The sequence below is a fragment of the Ostrinia furnacalis genome, unplaced genomic scaffold (assembly GCF_004193835.3).
Source record: "Ostrinia furnacalis isolate ACB-3 unplaced genomic scaffold, ASM419383v2 OfSCF3968, whole genome shotgun sequence".
NCBI classification, from domain to species: Eukaryota; Metazoa; Arthropoda; class Insecta; order Lepidoptera; family Crambidae; genus Ostrinia; species Ostrinia furnacalis.
Window position 1 is genome coordinate 423763 of NW_021134207.1, and position 17405 is coordinate 441167.

At 38.1% G+C, this 17405-nt stretch overlaps 1 protein-coding gene across 4 annotated transcripts in view; it reads left to right on the plus strand.

Annotated features, from left to right (window-relative positions):
- sfl (N-deacetylase and N-sulfotransferase sfl) overlaps window positions 1-17405 on the plus strand; it is a 106772-nt gene that overhangs the window by 66207 nt on the left and 23160 nt on the right. For all 4 annotated transcript variants that reach the window (XM_028312499.1, XM_028312500.1, XM_028312497.1 and 1 more), the window contains 5 exons: window positions 9769-10021; window positions 11283-11445; window positions 13830-14036; window positions 14357-14534; window positions 16947-17192. In XM_028312499.1, the coding sequence (XP_028168300.1) occupies window positions 9769-10021; window positions 11283-11445; window positions 13830-14036; window positions 14357-14534; window positions 16947-17192 (1047 nt within the window). The remainder of the gene's footprint in view (window positions 1-9768; window positions 10022-11282; window positions 11446-13829; window positions 14037-14356; window positions 14535-16946; window positions 17193-17405) is intronic.

Sequence of the window (17405 nt, forward strand, 5' to 3'; positions counted from 1 at the left end):
AGTATTGACGTATGCCACGGAACGCGATTCGCGAAAACATAAAAAATAATATACTTGCAGGTTAATATTTATTTTAATAAGGACACCAACGGCGTAACGTTCTTTCTTACCTATACATTTTATCAAGTAAAAACCTACTTATATCTGGAAAACTTCCGGTATATAGTTTGCAGTTGTTTCTCTAACAAACTGCTTTTCTTGTTAGTACTTTCATGATTTACTGCGCCCGTAGTCCCTCACCTATATCTGTCGCGTCCTCTCCCGCTTCTGACTTTTTGCTCTGGCGTCGCGTCGGGTTAAAAATCGGTTTCCTCTTGAGCCCCTCTCTAAGGTAGTGATGGGACTACAATAACCTCGTTCGGGTGCCGATTTTTCAGATGAGTTTTAATTTTCGCGTGCAGCTTTTAAAATTATTTTGATTTTGAAGGTGTCGTGGATAGACATATTTTTTATTACTTTCAATAAACATTCTGTATTTCATTAGAAAGTAAGTACAAGTACCATGGTATTTCCTACTAAATAGCTTGAGAAATATTTTGTTGTCATTTTTAAAAGTACTTATTTAAAATTGTTACCGTATATCTTATAGCACTAGTTATAAGTCCTAATTAACGCCTATCTCGAAGCTAGTGGTATAGGTACCGTTTTAATATGTCGTCTTGTTTGTTACACTGTGATCTTAATTACAAGTTCATTAAACGTTAATACTCTAGTAGATTATAACAATGTGCTCATATTTATTTTTGTCCTTTGGAGCTGCTATTCTGCCGTATAATCGTAATCGAGCAACGATTACGAACTAAGTAAGAACAACACTACAACGAACTACGTTTCTCCCGCGCTTGTTCATGAAATGTTTGACGAGTCACGGAATTAGTTTTCCTCCGTAACGTTTTTTGCAGAAGTGCTTCAAGCTTTCTTTTCCTCTTTGATGTTGTCTTAATCTCGTGCTTATGTTGAGGGCACCGGTAATAATGGATGTTATGAAAAAATTCATCTCCTGAAAGAATATTGTGAAGGGTAAAAGTTGGGTCAATAGCCCAAACTCGATGGTGTTGCGTAGAGGGGAAAGGGGATCTTAATGAGTTTATTGCGGGGAAAAGAGTGGTGTCTGCTTCATTTCAGCTCATTTCAGACAACAATGTTAATAAAATTGTTGATACTTAAAAGGTGGAGTTTAAAGCTGAGACCGTTACGTTGAGAAGTCATTAGTCATTATAAATAATAAATAAATAAATCTTTGGACAATTTCACACAGCGCCAGCTAGCCCCAAAGTAAGCAACTTAATGCTTGTGTTATGGGTGCTAGCTTAACGGATATACTAGTTAAATCCTTTTTTTTTTTAATACATACATATTATACATAGTAATTATAATAAAAACGTATAAAAATACAGTCTTGCAATCGAGATCTGCGGTAGCGGTCTACTATCGTTATACGCGTTTAAACCGCGACAACCCTATTAAGAGACTTAACGACCCCAGCGTCAAGATAAGCCTATAAAGCGCTTAGTTTCATAAATATCAATTGTCGTAGTACGCCAAGTATTCATAAACTGCACGGTTAACTCGGTGATTGCGTTAATTTGGCAAACGGCTCGGGGGGCGCGCCGGTCCCGTAAGTGGCATAAACGGGCCTCGTGAGACGTTTGTCCGGGCATGGTACACTTGCCACTTGATAAATACTCGACGCCTTCTGGAAGCTGCCGTAAAAGCGATTGAATAAATGATTGCTAAGCTGGACGTCTCGTGGTGGATGTTACATTTTTAACGCCTCTTATCGATAGTTCGGATATTTTTATTTAACTTGTAGAAAGTATTTTATGAAAGGTTTTAAAAAGTTTGCTGCATTTAGTCAATATAAAAACTCAGATAAAATGTTAAAAAAGAAAAGCTGCCACATTAACGTTACTTTAATCTTAATTAATATCAAATAAAACGGACTAACACGAACTCATATTAACACTCGGTCTATATTAAATACTGTTATCGAAGTTAAGTTGAAGTTATTAGCGCAAATACGCATAGTTTTACTACTAATGCCGGTATAACCATTAAGGAACTTGCGACTGCAACCCTCTTTACCTAACTAGTGACGTACCTACTTAGTAAACAACTTAGCTCCATTAGTTTTTGCTCCCACCAGTAGACAGTGAGTGCCCCTCAGACCGAACAAACAACTCCTCTAAGAATTTTTCTAAACTCAGAAAATTTTACGTTCCATCGCTAGTCGCATTAGGTATACTGGAATGGAAAACTAAAATGTGTGTATTTTCAAAGTTGAAAAAGACTTTTTCTTCGAACTCGGCAAATTCTAAATAAAACGCACAAATAGCTTCAAGTTGTAACTGAAATGAGACTTCTAAGAATTTGTAATTTAACATTACTTATCGCCACACTAAATATTTATTTTCAGACTCTTTCCACTTCTGAGATAAACGTAATAGCATTACTTAAAGCAAATACAATTAAGATTCCACAAACGTAAATGAAACTTGTTCAAACGCAGTCACTGTTTTAATTTCTATTTATTATTTAAAGTCCACAGTTGACCCAGCTCGTATTACTGCTTAATAACATTAACCCGACCTCGCGATGCAATGTGGCTTAGTTAGCAGATAATTTAATAACAACCATTGGCTTTTACAGTGTTAGGGGTAATGGGAAGTTAATTAAATATAAAGCAAGGTGAGCTAGTGGATGTAGAGGAGATGTCAACCGCCTGACGCGAGAAGTGCCAAAAGCTTTGAATAATTTTACAGTTGCATATAGTAGGGCATAAGCGGNCCCAACTAATATTATAAATGCGAAAGTAACTCTGTCTGTCTGTCTGTTACGCTTTCCCGCTTAAACCTCGCAACCGATTTTGATGAAATTTGGCATAGAGATAGTTTGAGTCCCGGGAAAGAACATAGGATAGTTTTTATCCCGGTTTTTGAAACAGTGACGCGCGCGATAAAGTTTTTCTGTGACAGACAAAATTCCACGCGGGCGAAGCCGCGGGCGGAAAGCTAGTTAAATATAAAGCAAGGTGAGACTAGTGGATGTAGAGGGGGTGTCAACGGCCTGACGCGAGATGTGCCAAAAGCTTTGAATAATTTTACAGTCGCATATTAGTAGGGCATAAGCGGCGCACAGCCTCGACCATATTCAAATGTAATACCATAGACGAAATATGCTGCGCGAAAAGCAATATTGTAAGTTGAAATCTTTCCTAAACTCAAAATGGGTTGGAAGAATTCATGCTAAGATATTAGACCGACGAAAAGTGTCACGGCAACAGCAATTTGTACCTAACTAACTACCTACGCCTCCGCGAATCCGAGTGACTACAAAAACAATAATGTTGATTGAAAAATTATCTGTAAGGAAAGGGTAAAGTAGAGATCGTATTTATATCAGAACGTTTTTAGAAGTGTAAGTAACCTGACAACAGGAACTCGAACCTTCTTCGCCTTTGCGAATTTCCATAAATAAATTTTGAAGGGTAGAAAGAAATAGGGGAAGAATTTTTGTATGGGGAATTGATCATTTAAACGATATGAACATTATGCTTTTGGTAATAGTAAATTAAGTGTTTTTGGATGGATAACACACTTGCCATACCTATACACTCTGTGACAGGCACGTCGCATTTCATGTAGGCGAAGCCGAGAGCAAAAGCTAGTTCATTGTGTAAATTAGTAAAAGTTCTAATATCAGAACCTCTTTAGAAGTAGTAAGTAGCCTGGCAACAGCAAGTCGAACCTCCTCCACGAGCGGATGGCGCGTCGTTGCGGCAACAGTTAGTTAGTTAGTAGTGCCATTAGACCCCACCGGCCCGCCCCCTATCTCACCGCCTAGTTCTCCATTAATGCTCGTTTGTGTCAAAACGGCTTAATTACTTTACATTAACTCGTTTTGACACAGTTTCCTTTAATCTCCTCAAAAGCACGCCCCGTAAGAGCATGCCAAGTTTCATACTCCAAATGGCATTTCCTCTTTAGGTGAAAATGTGTTTCACTGTAACCATTGCCGTAATTCTTAATGTTACGAAGCGATATTGCGGCTTCATAATAGCAAAATTAATTTATATTAATGAAACAACTTAACATGCAGACGGCACTATTTTGACAGTGCTCTTAATGATTCTGGTATTGTTGGAATAGCGGGAAGTAATTTGGGTTGATTAAATTTAAGATGTGTGTTTTCGGAGGATTTCAAATCCAATGTTGTTTAAATAGGTGACACTAAACTGAAAATATTCGCGTCAAACTCGTTACAAACTCACGAGCTCGCGGTGGAAACATCACAGCAGCGGAGCGACATTTCCTCATACGTGTTCTAGTTTGTTTTCCAGTTTGATTGTTACGTCCACTTGACCCTTTTGTGATGTAAACGCCGCCGTTTATTGCTCCCGCCCGTCGTAAAGTCGGCTTTATAGTGGCACAAGAGAGAAAATCGCTTTTTTAATAGAGCACTAATGGATATTCCGTTGGCCGATGCCCTCCGGCCGCCCTCCCGATAGACCCTTCATCCTGCGTCAATGCAGTTCGTTACGCCCGATACCCACTGTGTGCCTACTTTGCTCCTCAAACATTCAACCTTTTTAGGCGATTGTGTACGCCTCGCACATAAAGGGATTACCTTTATAAATGTGTTCGGGTTTGTTTTGTGTTGGCATACTCATGGTTTTGTAAGGTTAACAGAGATGTCTTAGAAGTGCTGAAAAACGTGTGATCGTAAACATTGTGTCAGAGGTTAGTCAATTGAGTTTGTTAAATAGTGACATCATCACGGCGGTTTGTTATTGTAATATGCAAAAGCATGAAAGAGGGTTCTCCTTGATACGTTAAAATCTTAATAAACTTAATCGATCAACAAGTATTTTATAAAAATTGTCGCATGTAACGTGTAACTGGTTGCTCCTTAAAATAATGGGACCCTATTTAATTTTTCAAGTTTAAAAATAAAGCAGAAACGGGCATAAGAAAACAGTTTTAAAGATCCATTAATAGCGTTTTTCTCCTCCAGCCCGGATTAAAAAAAACATTGCTCCAACGGAAGTAGGTTACCTGTTTTTCTTAATTGTTTTAGTACTGCTGTACTGTACAACTTCACACAATCGCACATTTTTTGTGCAGAATACGAGCAAAATTATAAATCATCCTGTAAGATTTTGTGAAAACAAAACTGGTTCAAAGTCATTATAGAAATTACGAACAGGGTAAAACGTTTCACCTATTTGAAACTTCCCTTGTCCCCTTGTCCTCTCAAATGTCCTAATCTTTTCACTGAATTTATTTATTTATTTATTTATTTATTTAATGAAAGAAACATACAGCTTTTATATTACATATAGGTACAGGAAAAAGTTTAGTTTATTCATAAGCCAAAAAAGTTTCCAATGTTAATTTGTCAATAGCGAAGACATATTATAAAAAGTTTCGTAGTAATTTAACTAGGTAATTTCGTTCGTAGTAAATTTCGTAGTAAATTTCGAATTATCTGAATAAATAGTTTTGAGCGACCCGGTGCGCCACCACTAGTTCAATAGTCCAGCTTTATTATTATTACGGACCCAATTTAGTTTTAGAGTAAGTAATTGAAAGCCTTTTACCTATTTTTAGCCCAACCTTGGCTTGTTTATTTTGCCAGCCATTGAATATAACCGAAATTGCAAGAACCACCAGTGAAATCAAATAAAATAACTCAAAGAATTGTCACTTATAAAACATGACTATCATAATGAGACTTTCTAAGTTTTGTCAGTAGTTCTCCGACTTTCAGTTGTTGTAAGTTAATATGGCCTTTACGGCTCGTAGCTACCTTTCCGCCCAGTAACACTCGTGTGCACTCACAACTTTTGTATCGCTGCTTAGTGACTATACCTATATACTTACGACTCCATTAACTCTCGTAGCATTAACTTAAATAGCTATATTGAAGAAGAGATGTTAACGCCGTCTGACTTTAGCAGAAACTGACGATTCGTAACTCTTGGCTCCTTAGATCCATTTTTTCTCTGGAAACGCTTGACCTAGAATGAATGATTGCTGTCTGACCTCTATAACCTCCATACAGCGGAATTACTTCATAAAACGCCTTCATACCCGACTTCTCAATTCTCTGAACTGACCTACTTGCACCCGTATTTCCAAAGATCGTCTGAACACGTACCTACCCTAATAAATAAGGAAAAGTATACTCCCAACAGTCAGGCAATGAAATTGTCATTTCGTAGAAGGAAAGTAAACAAATAGCAACTCGATGGTAAGTGATTAGTGACCGCCCTTTCGTCCCCCTATTTTCTTTTAAGGTTGATTGTAAAATTTTCTAGGAAAACAATCAAAACGGCTACGCTGAAAATGAAAGTTAAATTCAAAATGTCTTTCTTTAACTATACAGTAACTTGTGTGGAGAACCGCCGTTATCTAAGAAATGGGCAAGTCGGTGGCGTCGCGAACTCTGACATTGCCCCCTTTTATTGAACTCACTCGCGCTCCCTTATCACGAATTAGCCCTCGTCGCATTCGGTTCACGGTTAAAGTAGGCCGTTTCGTGCGCTCTAATTTAAACCGAGCGCTCTCTCGCTTAATGGCAGGACACTAATTAAGGTAATTAGAAACATGTTAGCGCAAGTTAAATAGTCAGCCTCATCACGTCCTCGCTTTATGATCGTTCAAGTTTGCACAAACAAATTACTACAACTTATTTAGCAACTTGTTCGATATTGATAGGCGGAGTAGCTCTGCTATACGGGCAGCTCAAAGTTCCCAACGAGTGCCCGTTAGGCGAAGGCGCACCGGCGAATAGGTAAATGCTATTTGCAAGTTTCCACTCGCCTAGCTATGTAGCGCTCTTGCGCTGCCAAATTGAAACCCACCTTAACTGGAGCAAAATGAATGGTCGCCAATAGCCACAGCATATTTCATACAGCATATCGCCGCATTCTGCTGACCTGTTCCGCACTCAAAGACCTGTAGAATCTGTTGGTTTTGGTAAACGGATTGAAAATTGGAAAGTATCCTAAAAGGGAAATGTTTGGACAGTTCAATTTTCAATATTGCCAATCAACTTCGACCGCGCTTGTTCTCTGTTTGAAAAGGGGAGGCCGCGGATGCTATTTAAATTGTACAGTTTTATGACAAGGGTCGACCATCATTGCTTTGATTACTATTTGGTTAAGGTTATTTGCTTTGAATTTCAACGGCGCTTCCTTTACGATTTTTAAGCCAAATGAAAGGTTCAAAGTCATCCCCGAAGCATATTTTAATGGAATAAATGTACGAGGTAAGGCTCAAAAGATTCACAGCCTGACAAAGAAAAACGACACTTAATGTTATGAATACAAGACACTTTTCAGATCGTTTGATTAGCTTTTCCGTACAGCTGTAAAAGCTGATAGGAGCTTTGTCTTGAAAACGGGCGGAAACCGCAACGGTCACTCACTACATCTTTAGCAAAATGTTATAATTTATTTAAGTCGGTCGTTACTTTTGATAACAACCACGTTTTTAAAGCATTCAAGCTTTTTGCTGCCTTTCGAGAGACTAGTAATAGTAGTCGGGATAGCTGTAATAGATGCTATTTTACAAAAAAAATGATATGCCGTTAAAAAAATATACGCATATTCAGTATAGGAAACGACGATAGTAAAACCGAAATACACGTACTTATTTCGTATTCATTTTCCCAACGTTATCAAATTAATAAAGAGAAATCATTTGCGAGCATATAACATTTGAATATTTACTATCGTTGTAAGTATTCACATCATGTTTATTCACTGAGATAAGAGGGTTTGATATGGAACGCATAATATCTTCGCGTGTTGACTGTCCTATTTTCTATTTATAAGTAAAATATGCGGAAGCAGACATTGCTATAATAAATACCTGCCGAGTAGCGCCGTCATCTCGGGTATCTATTAAATCTCATACTTCTGTATACATTGTATAATGATGTTTATTGAATATTATTAAATTAATAACGCCGGCGGATATTCGAGTAGGTACATAGCTAATGAAGTGCCTGCTTACCGACGCAATTCTTGAAATATTATCCCCCTAATAAATTGGTGTTGCTTTACGCCAAAATTAAGACGCCTATCCATCAAGGCAGTAGTTAACAATTTATCTGTATAGCGTTTAATTAATTGATTAAAATGTAGAGCTCATTTCAAATTCTGTTTAAATAGGTCGTTTCAACATAGCACAAAAGTTGGGATAGTTTTGTTCAAAAACATGATTAATCAACCCAATTGTGTACCTTAGTTAAGCCATCTAAATGGGCACAATGTTATACTATACAGTGTGAGTCACGTTAAAGTGTACATATGAAAATAAATGAAACTAGACCTATTTTTATCGACAAAAAAGAGGTCAAAAAATTTTTGAGATTTTTTTTTAATTTTTTATAGAATTTTTTTTCTTCCAATTACTTATTGTAAAGAAAACGTAATAACTTTTAAAGTATGCGGTATATCCTGATAAAATAAAAACAGTAATAATGATAAATAACAGGCAATAGTAAAAAAATACATAAAATACACAAAAAATGCCAAAAAATAATAAAAAATGATACTTTTTGAAAAAAATCTGCTTAAAAATTCGTGTTTTTTTGGTTATTTGATAAATTTCTCCAAAAAATGCCCCTATAACAGGTGGTTTTTATTGTTTTGTATTATTCTCTATCGTATTACCTTTGTAAAACCAAAAATTGCATGTCTCTATCCCTATCACAACATTTGCTATGATAGTTTGAACAAAGGCCTACCACAACATTATTCTCCTCTACAGGTAGGGACAATTTTAATTTTAACTAAAATGCTTATTTTACTTCGAAATCTTTTGTTTTTACTTGAAATCTAACTTGTCTTTATCAAAATTACAAATCTAGAGCCATTTTCAGTTTCGTGGTTAACGATGCGTTGAATGGCGTGCCCGGACAGGCTTAGTTCAAACGATCATAGCAAATGTTGTGATAGGGATAGAGACATGCAATTTTTGGTTTTACAAAGGTAATACGATAGAGAATAATACAAAACAATAAAAACCACCTGTTATAGGGGCATTTTTTGGAGAAATTTATCAAATAACCAAAAAAACACGAATTTTTAAGCAGATTTTTTTCAAAAAGTATCATTTTTTATTATTTGTTGGCATTTTCTGAGTATTTTATGTATTTTTTTAGTATTGTCTGTTATTTAGCATTATTAGTGTTTTTATTTTATCAGGATATACCTCTTAGTTTAAAAGTTATTACGTTTTCTTTACAATAAGTACTTGAAAGAAAAAAAATTCTATAAAAAATTTAAAAAAAATCTCAAAAAATTTTTGACCTCTTTTTTGTCGATAAAAATAGGTCTAGTTTCATCTTTTTTCATATGTACACTTTAACGTGACTCACACTGTAGAATGTTACTTCAAGTACTGTAAATTAGCGTTACATATATTTTGATATCATTGGATCGTCGAAGCGCCTATTAGTCAAGATACGAGAATGAGGACGTCCAACATAATGTGACGTAAAGGTTTATAGTTAGATATTTAATACGCTATAAATCATGTCTCGCGCATATTTTAGCGACAGCTCATTAATTAGAAATTCTGTACATCGATTCGTTACAGCTCTATCTAAGATGTTATTTTCATGCAATAATATCTATGTATTTCCTGGTTTATCTAACATCGAGATTTATTGTAGAGCGTATACTTTTTCATACATTTTAATATTAATTTGTGAATTAACTGCAATTTGATCATTTATTGATTTTTTTGTACACAGGTATAAGGTAGAGGTCGCAGGGAAGAGTCTGCCCGTGCTCACCACCCTAGACAAGGGCCGCTACGGCGTGATCATGTTCGAATCGCTCTCCAAGTACGCCAACATGGACAAGTGGAATCGAGAACTGCTAGACAAGTACTGCCGCGAATACTCCGTCGGAGTCGTCGCCTTCGCCACGCCCGGCGAGGAAACCCTGGTCGGCGCACAGCTCAAAGGATTCCCACTCTTCATGCACACCAATCTCCGACTGAAGGCAAGTCCCCAAACTTTGCACCTAAACGATACCCGAATTTCATTTCTATTTCAATTTAATATTAACTTTCCAACGACTTTGAATAACCTCGTAATGTTAATAATGAACTTGGTAATTATTGCTAACGGTTTCAGTTGAGAAAGCTTAATGTTGCGGAATATTTACTAGTCTCCGAAGTGGTCATTATCAGCGCTCCGCTTGCTCTCGATTTTCCCAGAATTCATTTTATCGGTATTATTAAAGTGAACTCTACGTGTTCAATAATAAAAACATGTTTTTGTTCCATTTAATCAGTATTACTTAATCGATATTAAAATATGTATTTTATAAATTGTGCTGTAAATATTTGCTTTAAAGTTAATGCTATCGAACTTGCAGACTTTATAATCCAACTCAATCAAGCTGTATAAATAGTTTGACTATTAATAACTTTCAAATAGGGTTATTTATACAACTGTAAATACAGCCGAACGAGTCGCAAAGTAATCAGTAATTTGAATAAAGCTTTCACAAATTAATGTATTCAACTGTGTTAAGGTACCGCCATACAAGCACAGCTTAGTGCCTCACGTTTGAAAAATCTACTCAGTGAAATACATGGTATAGTGCACCACGTAACATGTCTCCGCGATAGGATTAACACCTGGTATTTGATGATGGCTATTTTTTATGCCGTTTGACTCTCGTTCTTTAATCTAAAACAAAAGACATTTACAGGTGGACAAAGACCTCCCCTAAGTATTTCCCCAACGACCAGTTCTACGTTGTCAGCGTCCAGGCGCTTTCCGTGACCTTCACACAAAAACGAGAGATTTTTTCGTCAGGAAATGCATGAAAAGTGCATACCCACTGAGGAGGAAACCAGTGGGTCATGTCACGTCATGTGAGGCTTTCCCTGCCAGATGGGCAGGGCCTACTCACTAGATCCTGACGGTGTCCTCCTAGTCTTGGGGATAGAACTGCGAGTTATTAAACAACCTGCGCTGACCTCATCCTGGCGCTTCCCGCCTTCACCAGACTTTATTTTGTGTTGGGTTCCAACACTAAAACTCATTCATTCCTTCATTCGTTCGATCTTGTGACGTATGTATTTTAGCGCCTTTCGCGCCCAGTAGCGTTTCGTACTCCGGCCATTACACTTGTGATTGTGTGTATTAAACTGTGCAGACCTGGCAATAAACTTAATTAGTGAAACCACGGCCTTTCAATCAACACCTACAACAACTCCGCTGCCCTACATTTTGACTTTGCTTTTGTTCAGGACGCGACCCTAAACCCGGCGTCGCCGGTGCTCCGGCTAGCCCGAGCCGGCGAGACGGCGTGGGGAGCGTTACCCGGCGACCATTGGACCGTGTTCAGGGCCAATAGCTCCACGTACGAGCCTGTGGCATGGGCGCTAAGGCAGAACGAGTACGGCACTAACGGTAAGTCAGCAGTCAGNCCACTTCCACAGGACAAAGACTTAAAACCTCATTTGGGAGAAATTGAGATTCATTCAGAACTCTGGGGAAAATACTCGATAGAAAGAATGGTCGATGGGCCACTCGCTATCCATTGTCAGTTTAGGAATGACAGATGACAAGAAGTAAAACGTCAGTAGCGTCACGCGCACGCGCGAAAAATAACTAAAGAATTTTAAATGCTTGATGAGATTTAGTGGTTTTATGACATTCGATCTCCCACCTTTTAATTACTAGCAATCACTTGTACTTACTTTAGTAATACGATAATCGTTTATTCTCAAGTTGATAAAAGTTTCCAGAAATATGGTGAAAGGAATTTCAGAACGCCAAAATAATTCACATCTAAATCATACGCAACATTACACTTAGACCCGAATGTTAGTTGCTATCGGCCTAGAGCAGCCGGCGGTGACTATTCGACTGTTGTCAAGGCCAATACACAAACGCTTGGCCCTTTACAACTAAACAAATATGAACTCAACTGAGTTCATGGATTTCCAAAGTAAATCTCAAGTCTACAAACATAAATGAGTCAGCGCTAAACCAGTTTCGTGTGTAGGTAATGTTATCCACTGTGACTGTAAAGGATTTCTAGATCACAGAATCGGTTATGAAACTGTGATATTCAATTTGACTTTTATGGTCATCATATAACAATTATGTGAGCAGATGTTCATACCTGCATCTATGAATACGTTAGTTTAATAGCCATTACTTGTGAACATCTCCGAATCTGAATCAATAAAAACGATTTTATAGTTAAATGCAGCCGTGTATCCTGTGCCTGAAAGCTCTAAAACGAGTGTGAGCTCAGCTTTATACCTTTTTGAAGGAAATTGAATAGCGCCAGACGTGCTCCCGTCGCACATAATAAATATCACAGAATAGCTGCATAGAATCAAATATCGTATTCCTAATACACTTCAAGGAATATTATAAACAAGCTAGTGCCTGTGCTGTGGTTTCACTCGCGTTGATTTGGTCTGTCATAGACTAACACATTATTCAGAGCAGTCTTTTTTGACAACTTTAAAAATTATGGGTTTCCCATACTATCTTTTATTCTTCAAGGTTATTTGAGACCCTGTCTTCTTTCTCCATGGGCAAATTTATCCCTAATTTTTTTTCTGTATCAATAAATAATAATGTAAAGAACAATGCAATGGTGTGAAATAAAAGTCTCGTTCTCTTATTACCTACTTTCGGTTTCGTATTTTATATTCGTAGATTAATATTTAAGGCACTGCAAGTAAGCATTATGCAAGACACTAAAACACTCAAAGCGCACTTGGCGTTGCCGCTAATGTTAGCTTGCATAACTTCCAGGCTTACAAAGGAATACAAAGTGCACAGGAGAGCTTTAAATCCTTAGCTTAAATTATAATAGATTTACCTTCATACAATCTAAGAAAGACATTATTGTTGGATCAAAATGCAGATGTTATTCACTTTAGGTTAACGGAACTAAATTAGACCTACATAATTTAAGAAAAGCAGTGGCAATTCGCTTTTAACTATGTGAAACTCTAGCATATAATTTTACGGTAAAGCCGTTATGCCAGGAAATCCTAATCCCAGTCAATTAGTGTCTACATTTAGGACTGACTACACACATTTGAGCACACGTCCCTGAAAATCTCGGAAATTGCAGATGTGTAGTCATGTTGTCCGGCCCTTAACGAGATATTTTTCCCAATCTTATCCAATTAGTCTACGACAACACTCGAATACGTATGAGAATTTGGGCTATTGGAGTGGAGTGACATCACCCTACATAGACTATGTCGTCCGGTATCGCACGACTTCGCTTGACATGCCTAGCGACAAGACGTATTGCGGGACATTCATGTCCTACTCGAGTCTTTAGGGTTTTGCCAAACAGAACACGTTCCTAGATTCTAGTAGCGTTAAAGCACTAAAATTCTGCGTTCTATCGCCGCGTTATAGCGCTGAGTTGTCCGCGTTATTTAGTTATTTTATTTATTTAAAATCTTTATTGCACACATAAAAAACAGTGGTACAACAAGCGAGCTTAATGCCATGTGGCATTCTCTTCCAGCTAACCAGAAAATTAGACAAAACAGAGTTGTCCGCGTTATAGTGCTGAGTTGTATTGTACCGTGATCACGTTATCTTCTGGCGCTAAACACACCTCTGCGCTATTACGTAGCGATAGAACAGAGCGCTTGCAGTACGCGGTCTTTTGACAGTTTGCTTCCGTCACCGTACAGCACAAGGCAGCGCTTTGCCCCTAAGAAAGAAATATGATAATACAATGAACAGAAAAGGCACTAAAAGACATTCTGCTTAGCAAAGCCTCTAGTGTTGTTTTTTCTCCCGTACAGAAGAACGAGTCCCCCTAGCGACTGTGATCCAAGACCACGGGCGCTGGGACGGCGTGCAACGCGTGCTATTCGGCTCCGGCCTGCAGTTCTGGCTGCACCGGCTGCTGTTCCTCGACGCGCTGAGCTACCTCAGCCACGGCCAGCTCAGTCTCAGCCTCGACAGGTGGATACTGGTCGATATCGATGACATATTCGTTGGCGAGAGAGGTACGCCAGATCTTGGTCACCATTCTTCTTGATTTTCAACTGTTTTCAGTCACCAGAATTCTATTTTTATTGACTTGAACGTAGTTTTCTAATGTTCAATACTCGTGCACTTAATATACCTTACCTTTCTTAACTGTGACAACTAAAAACGAAAGTAATTTTCAAATCCATTTACCTAATTTCTATCCTATTAAATCAACGATTTCCTCCTCATTCTAAAAAACTTCTTCGCACATTTCATGTCTGGCGACATTGACCCTCTCCCTCATGTCTCGGTCCTCATTCCCTCCTCAATCACTACATGAACCCTCTTTGCCCAGGGACACGGTTACACGAGGAGGACGTGCAGGCTCTGATGGCCTCCCAGTCGGCCCTCCAGAGGCTAGTGCCAGGGTTCCGGTTCAACCTCGGCTTCAGCGCAAAGTACTACCACCACGGAACCACGCTCGAAAACAGAGGCGACGACGCATTACTAAAGAATAGGGAGCACTTTAACTGGTATGTATGCTTTTTGTACTTTTTGACGGGTATCTTACCTACTTGGATAATTAAGTAGTATGTAGGTACTTTTCTCGGAAAACTGCTGAAAAAAGCAAGATTTGTTGAATACCCTTTAACCTAGGCGCAGACCACCTAACTTTTTGTCGGCCGATAGTTTAGTCAGGCAGTTAATCAGTATGGGCATGTATGGAAGTGCGCACATTACACCGATTGAATCTTTATACAAATTAGAATCGGGCACAAATTAATTATCGGCCGACTAAAAATCGGTGGTCTGCGCTAAGCGCTAAGCTAGAGAACACAAGTGGCACCAAGTAATAGGTACAGTACTCGAAAATATCTGTATATCGATCACAAATATTACCTTGACTTGACCTCAACTCAATAAGCCACCAACAAATGGGTGAAGTATTTATTGACATATTTTTATTTTCCAAAATTAATACAGTGTTTCGGTAAATCCTACCTAGGTACTAGATAATTAATCGAGTTGAGAAGGCATTTTTCAAAAATGGATAAAAAGTTAATATTAATGCTGCCTCGGCACGTTAAATAAAATAGTATGTTAAAACTGATTTCGGGTTAAATGAGCGTATAACTCTGTAATTGAACCCAATTCGCTATAAATTAATGTTATTTTAGAGCAAGCGTTTAAATATTTGCGGAGCAAAGCTACGTGCAAACCTGACTTAATTTATATTAACTGTAAATACATAAAATGTTCAGCTTGGTAAATCTAGTGCAGTGCATACTTGGAAATTATATCATAAGGTTTTTGCAAAGAAAATTACTGTCTCGCGCGGCGCTGCAGTGGCGCGTGCCAGGATTCCGGTCCGGTTCAACCTCAAAACATCTCGCTCATAATTCATTTTATCACGGAATCATTTGTTTACACCTGATAAAGAGTTGGCACCACGCCCAGCTTCGAGCGTTCACTCGGTGCATATAAATTAGACTAGGCATCCTCCGCCCATGTTTACGTGGTACATTTTTCGCAAACGTGAATCACTTCATTTAAAAAAGAAAAAGCTATCACTTTTCCCTCGCGATAGAGAACTACGACTAAACAATAGCGAAGTGCTAACTAACAAAAAGCAAAAGCGATGCCGGGATTTATTCGGAAACTAACCGGCAGCGGACTTCCTAATTCGGAACTGGCTAAATGAGAATCTGACCTAGTGCTCGTTGTTTTTGCAGCTTCACTGCTGTGTGCAGTGATCCTTGCAGTTGATAAACAACGATCAGTTTGCGAACTTTCCTTTTTTTCGTTTATTACCGGGTAACATATCGATTGAGTGCATCACAGGCAACTCAAAACAACTATCGGATGTAGTCATGGCTATGTTTAAAATACAATTCGGATATTTTAGTATGTTAGTCACGAAATTAGGTACTCTAACCGCAGCAGCGTGTAAAATTACCTGTGGCGTGGTAACAGTTAATGTTATGGATTTGTGCTTCATTACTGTTTGTATTGTTGTTGTAATTTTAATTTAATTTTATGTAGGACTAGCGGCCGCCCGCGACTTCGTACACGTGGATCCCGTTTACCCCCTTCATCTATCTTACGCGGTTTAGATTTTTTCATACAAATATTTTTTCCCGCTAACCCCCGTTCCCGCGGGAATTTTGCAATATCCTGTTGTAACTAAGCTTTAAGTTTATTAAGGTATGCCAAATTTCAAACGTCTAACTCAAGCGGTTTAGATTTTTCATACAAACGGATTTTCCCCTCTAATTCCCGTTCCCGTGGGAATTCCTAAGTATCCTATAACCTGCCCAGGAGTTTGAAGAATAATTGTACCAAGTTTCGTTAAAATCCGTCGAGTAGTTTTTGTTTCTATAAGGAACATACAGACAGACAGACAAAAATTTTACCGATTGCATTTTTGACATCGGTATCGATCACTAATCACCCCCTGATAGTTATTTTGAAAATATATTTCATGTACAGAATTGACCTCTCTACAGATTTATTATAAGTATAGATATTCATTAAACATTATTTGAAACTCGAACCACAAAATTATTCAGAAGTCAATTAACTAAATTGACATCAAATATAAATAAATCGTTCGGTGATCGATTGATCATTTTTTGTCTACTAATGATCGGTATGTTTTCATAACGAAAGTTTATGTAGGTACATTTGTAGTTGCGTATCGACCTTTTAATGAAACTTACAGTTATTATATTCAAGGCCGTGAAAAGTATGATATATAAGATCTTTTTGTGTCTTTATTATCTTAAAAGGCATCAGTAACAATGATCCATTTATATGCCCAGTTTGACCTTCTGGTTTTTTGCTGTACTTACTTATCAATAGCTCTACCCTGATTACGCAACTGAATGTTAGACTTTATTGACCTTACCTTTGGGTTCATAATAACAAAACTTTTTTGTCACCAGGTTTTGTCACATGTGGAACCATCAGCAGCCACATCTATACAACAACGTGTCCCAACTCGAAGCCGAGATGATGTTGAACAAGCAATTTGCTTTAGAACACGGCATACCAACTAACTCTTGTTACTCTGTGTCGCCGCATCACTCTGGGGTATATCCAGTTCATGAGCCGTTGTATGAGGCGTGGAGGAAGGTCTGGGATGTGAGGGTCACGAGTACAGAGGAATACCCACACTTACGACCGGCTAGGTGAGTTTTTTGTTGGTACTGAAGATTTTCAACCAAAACCCAAAAGTTGTAAAAGATGACACATTAGATCAGGGTTTCCCAAACTATGGGTAGCGACCCAGTGGTGGGTCGCGAGCGAACATTGAGTGGGCCCTGCCTGTAGAACGACCCACCACTCTACAGATCCGAGTCCTTTATTTAGGCATACTGGTAACGGTTAAATTTCCTATAGGT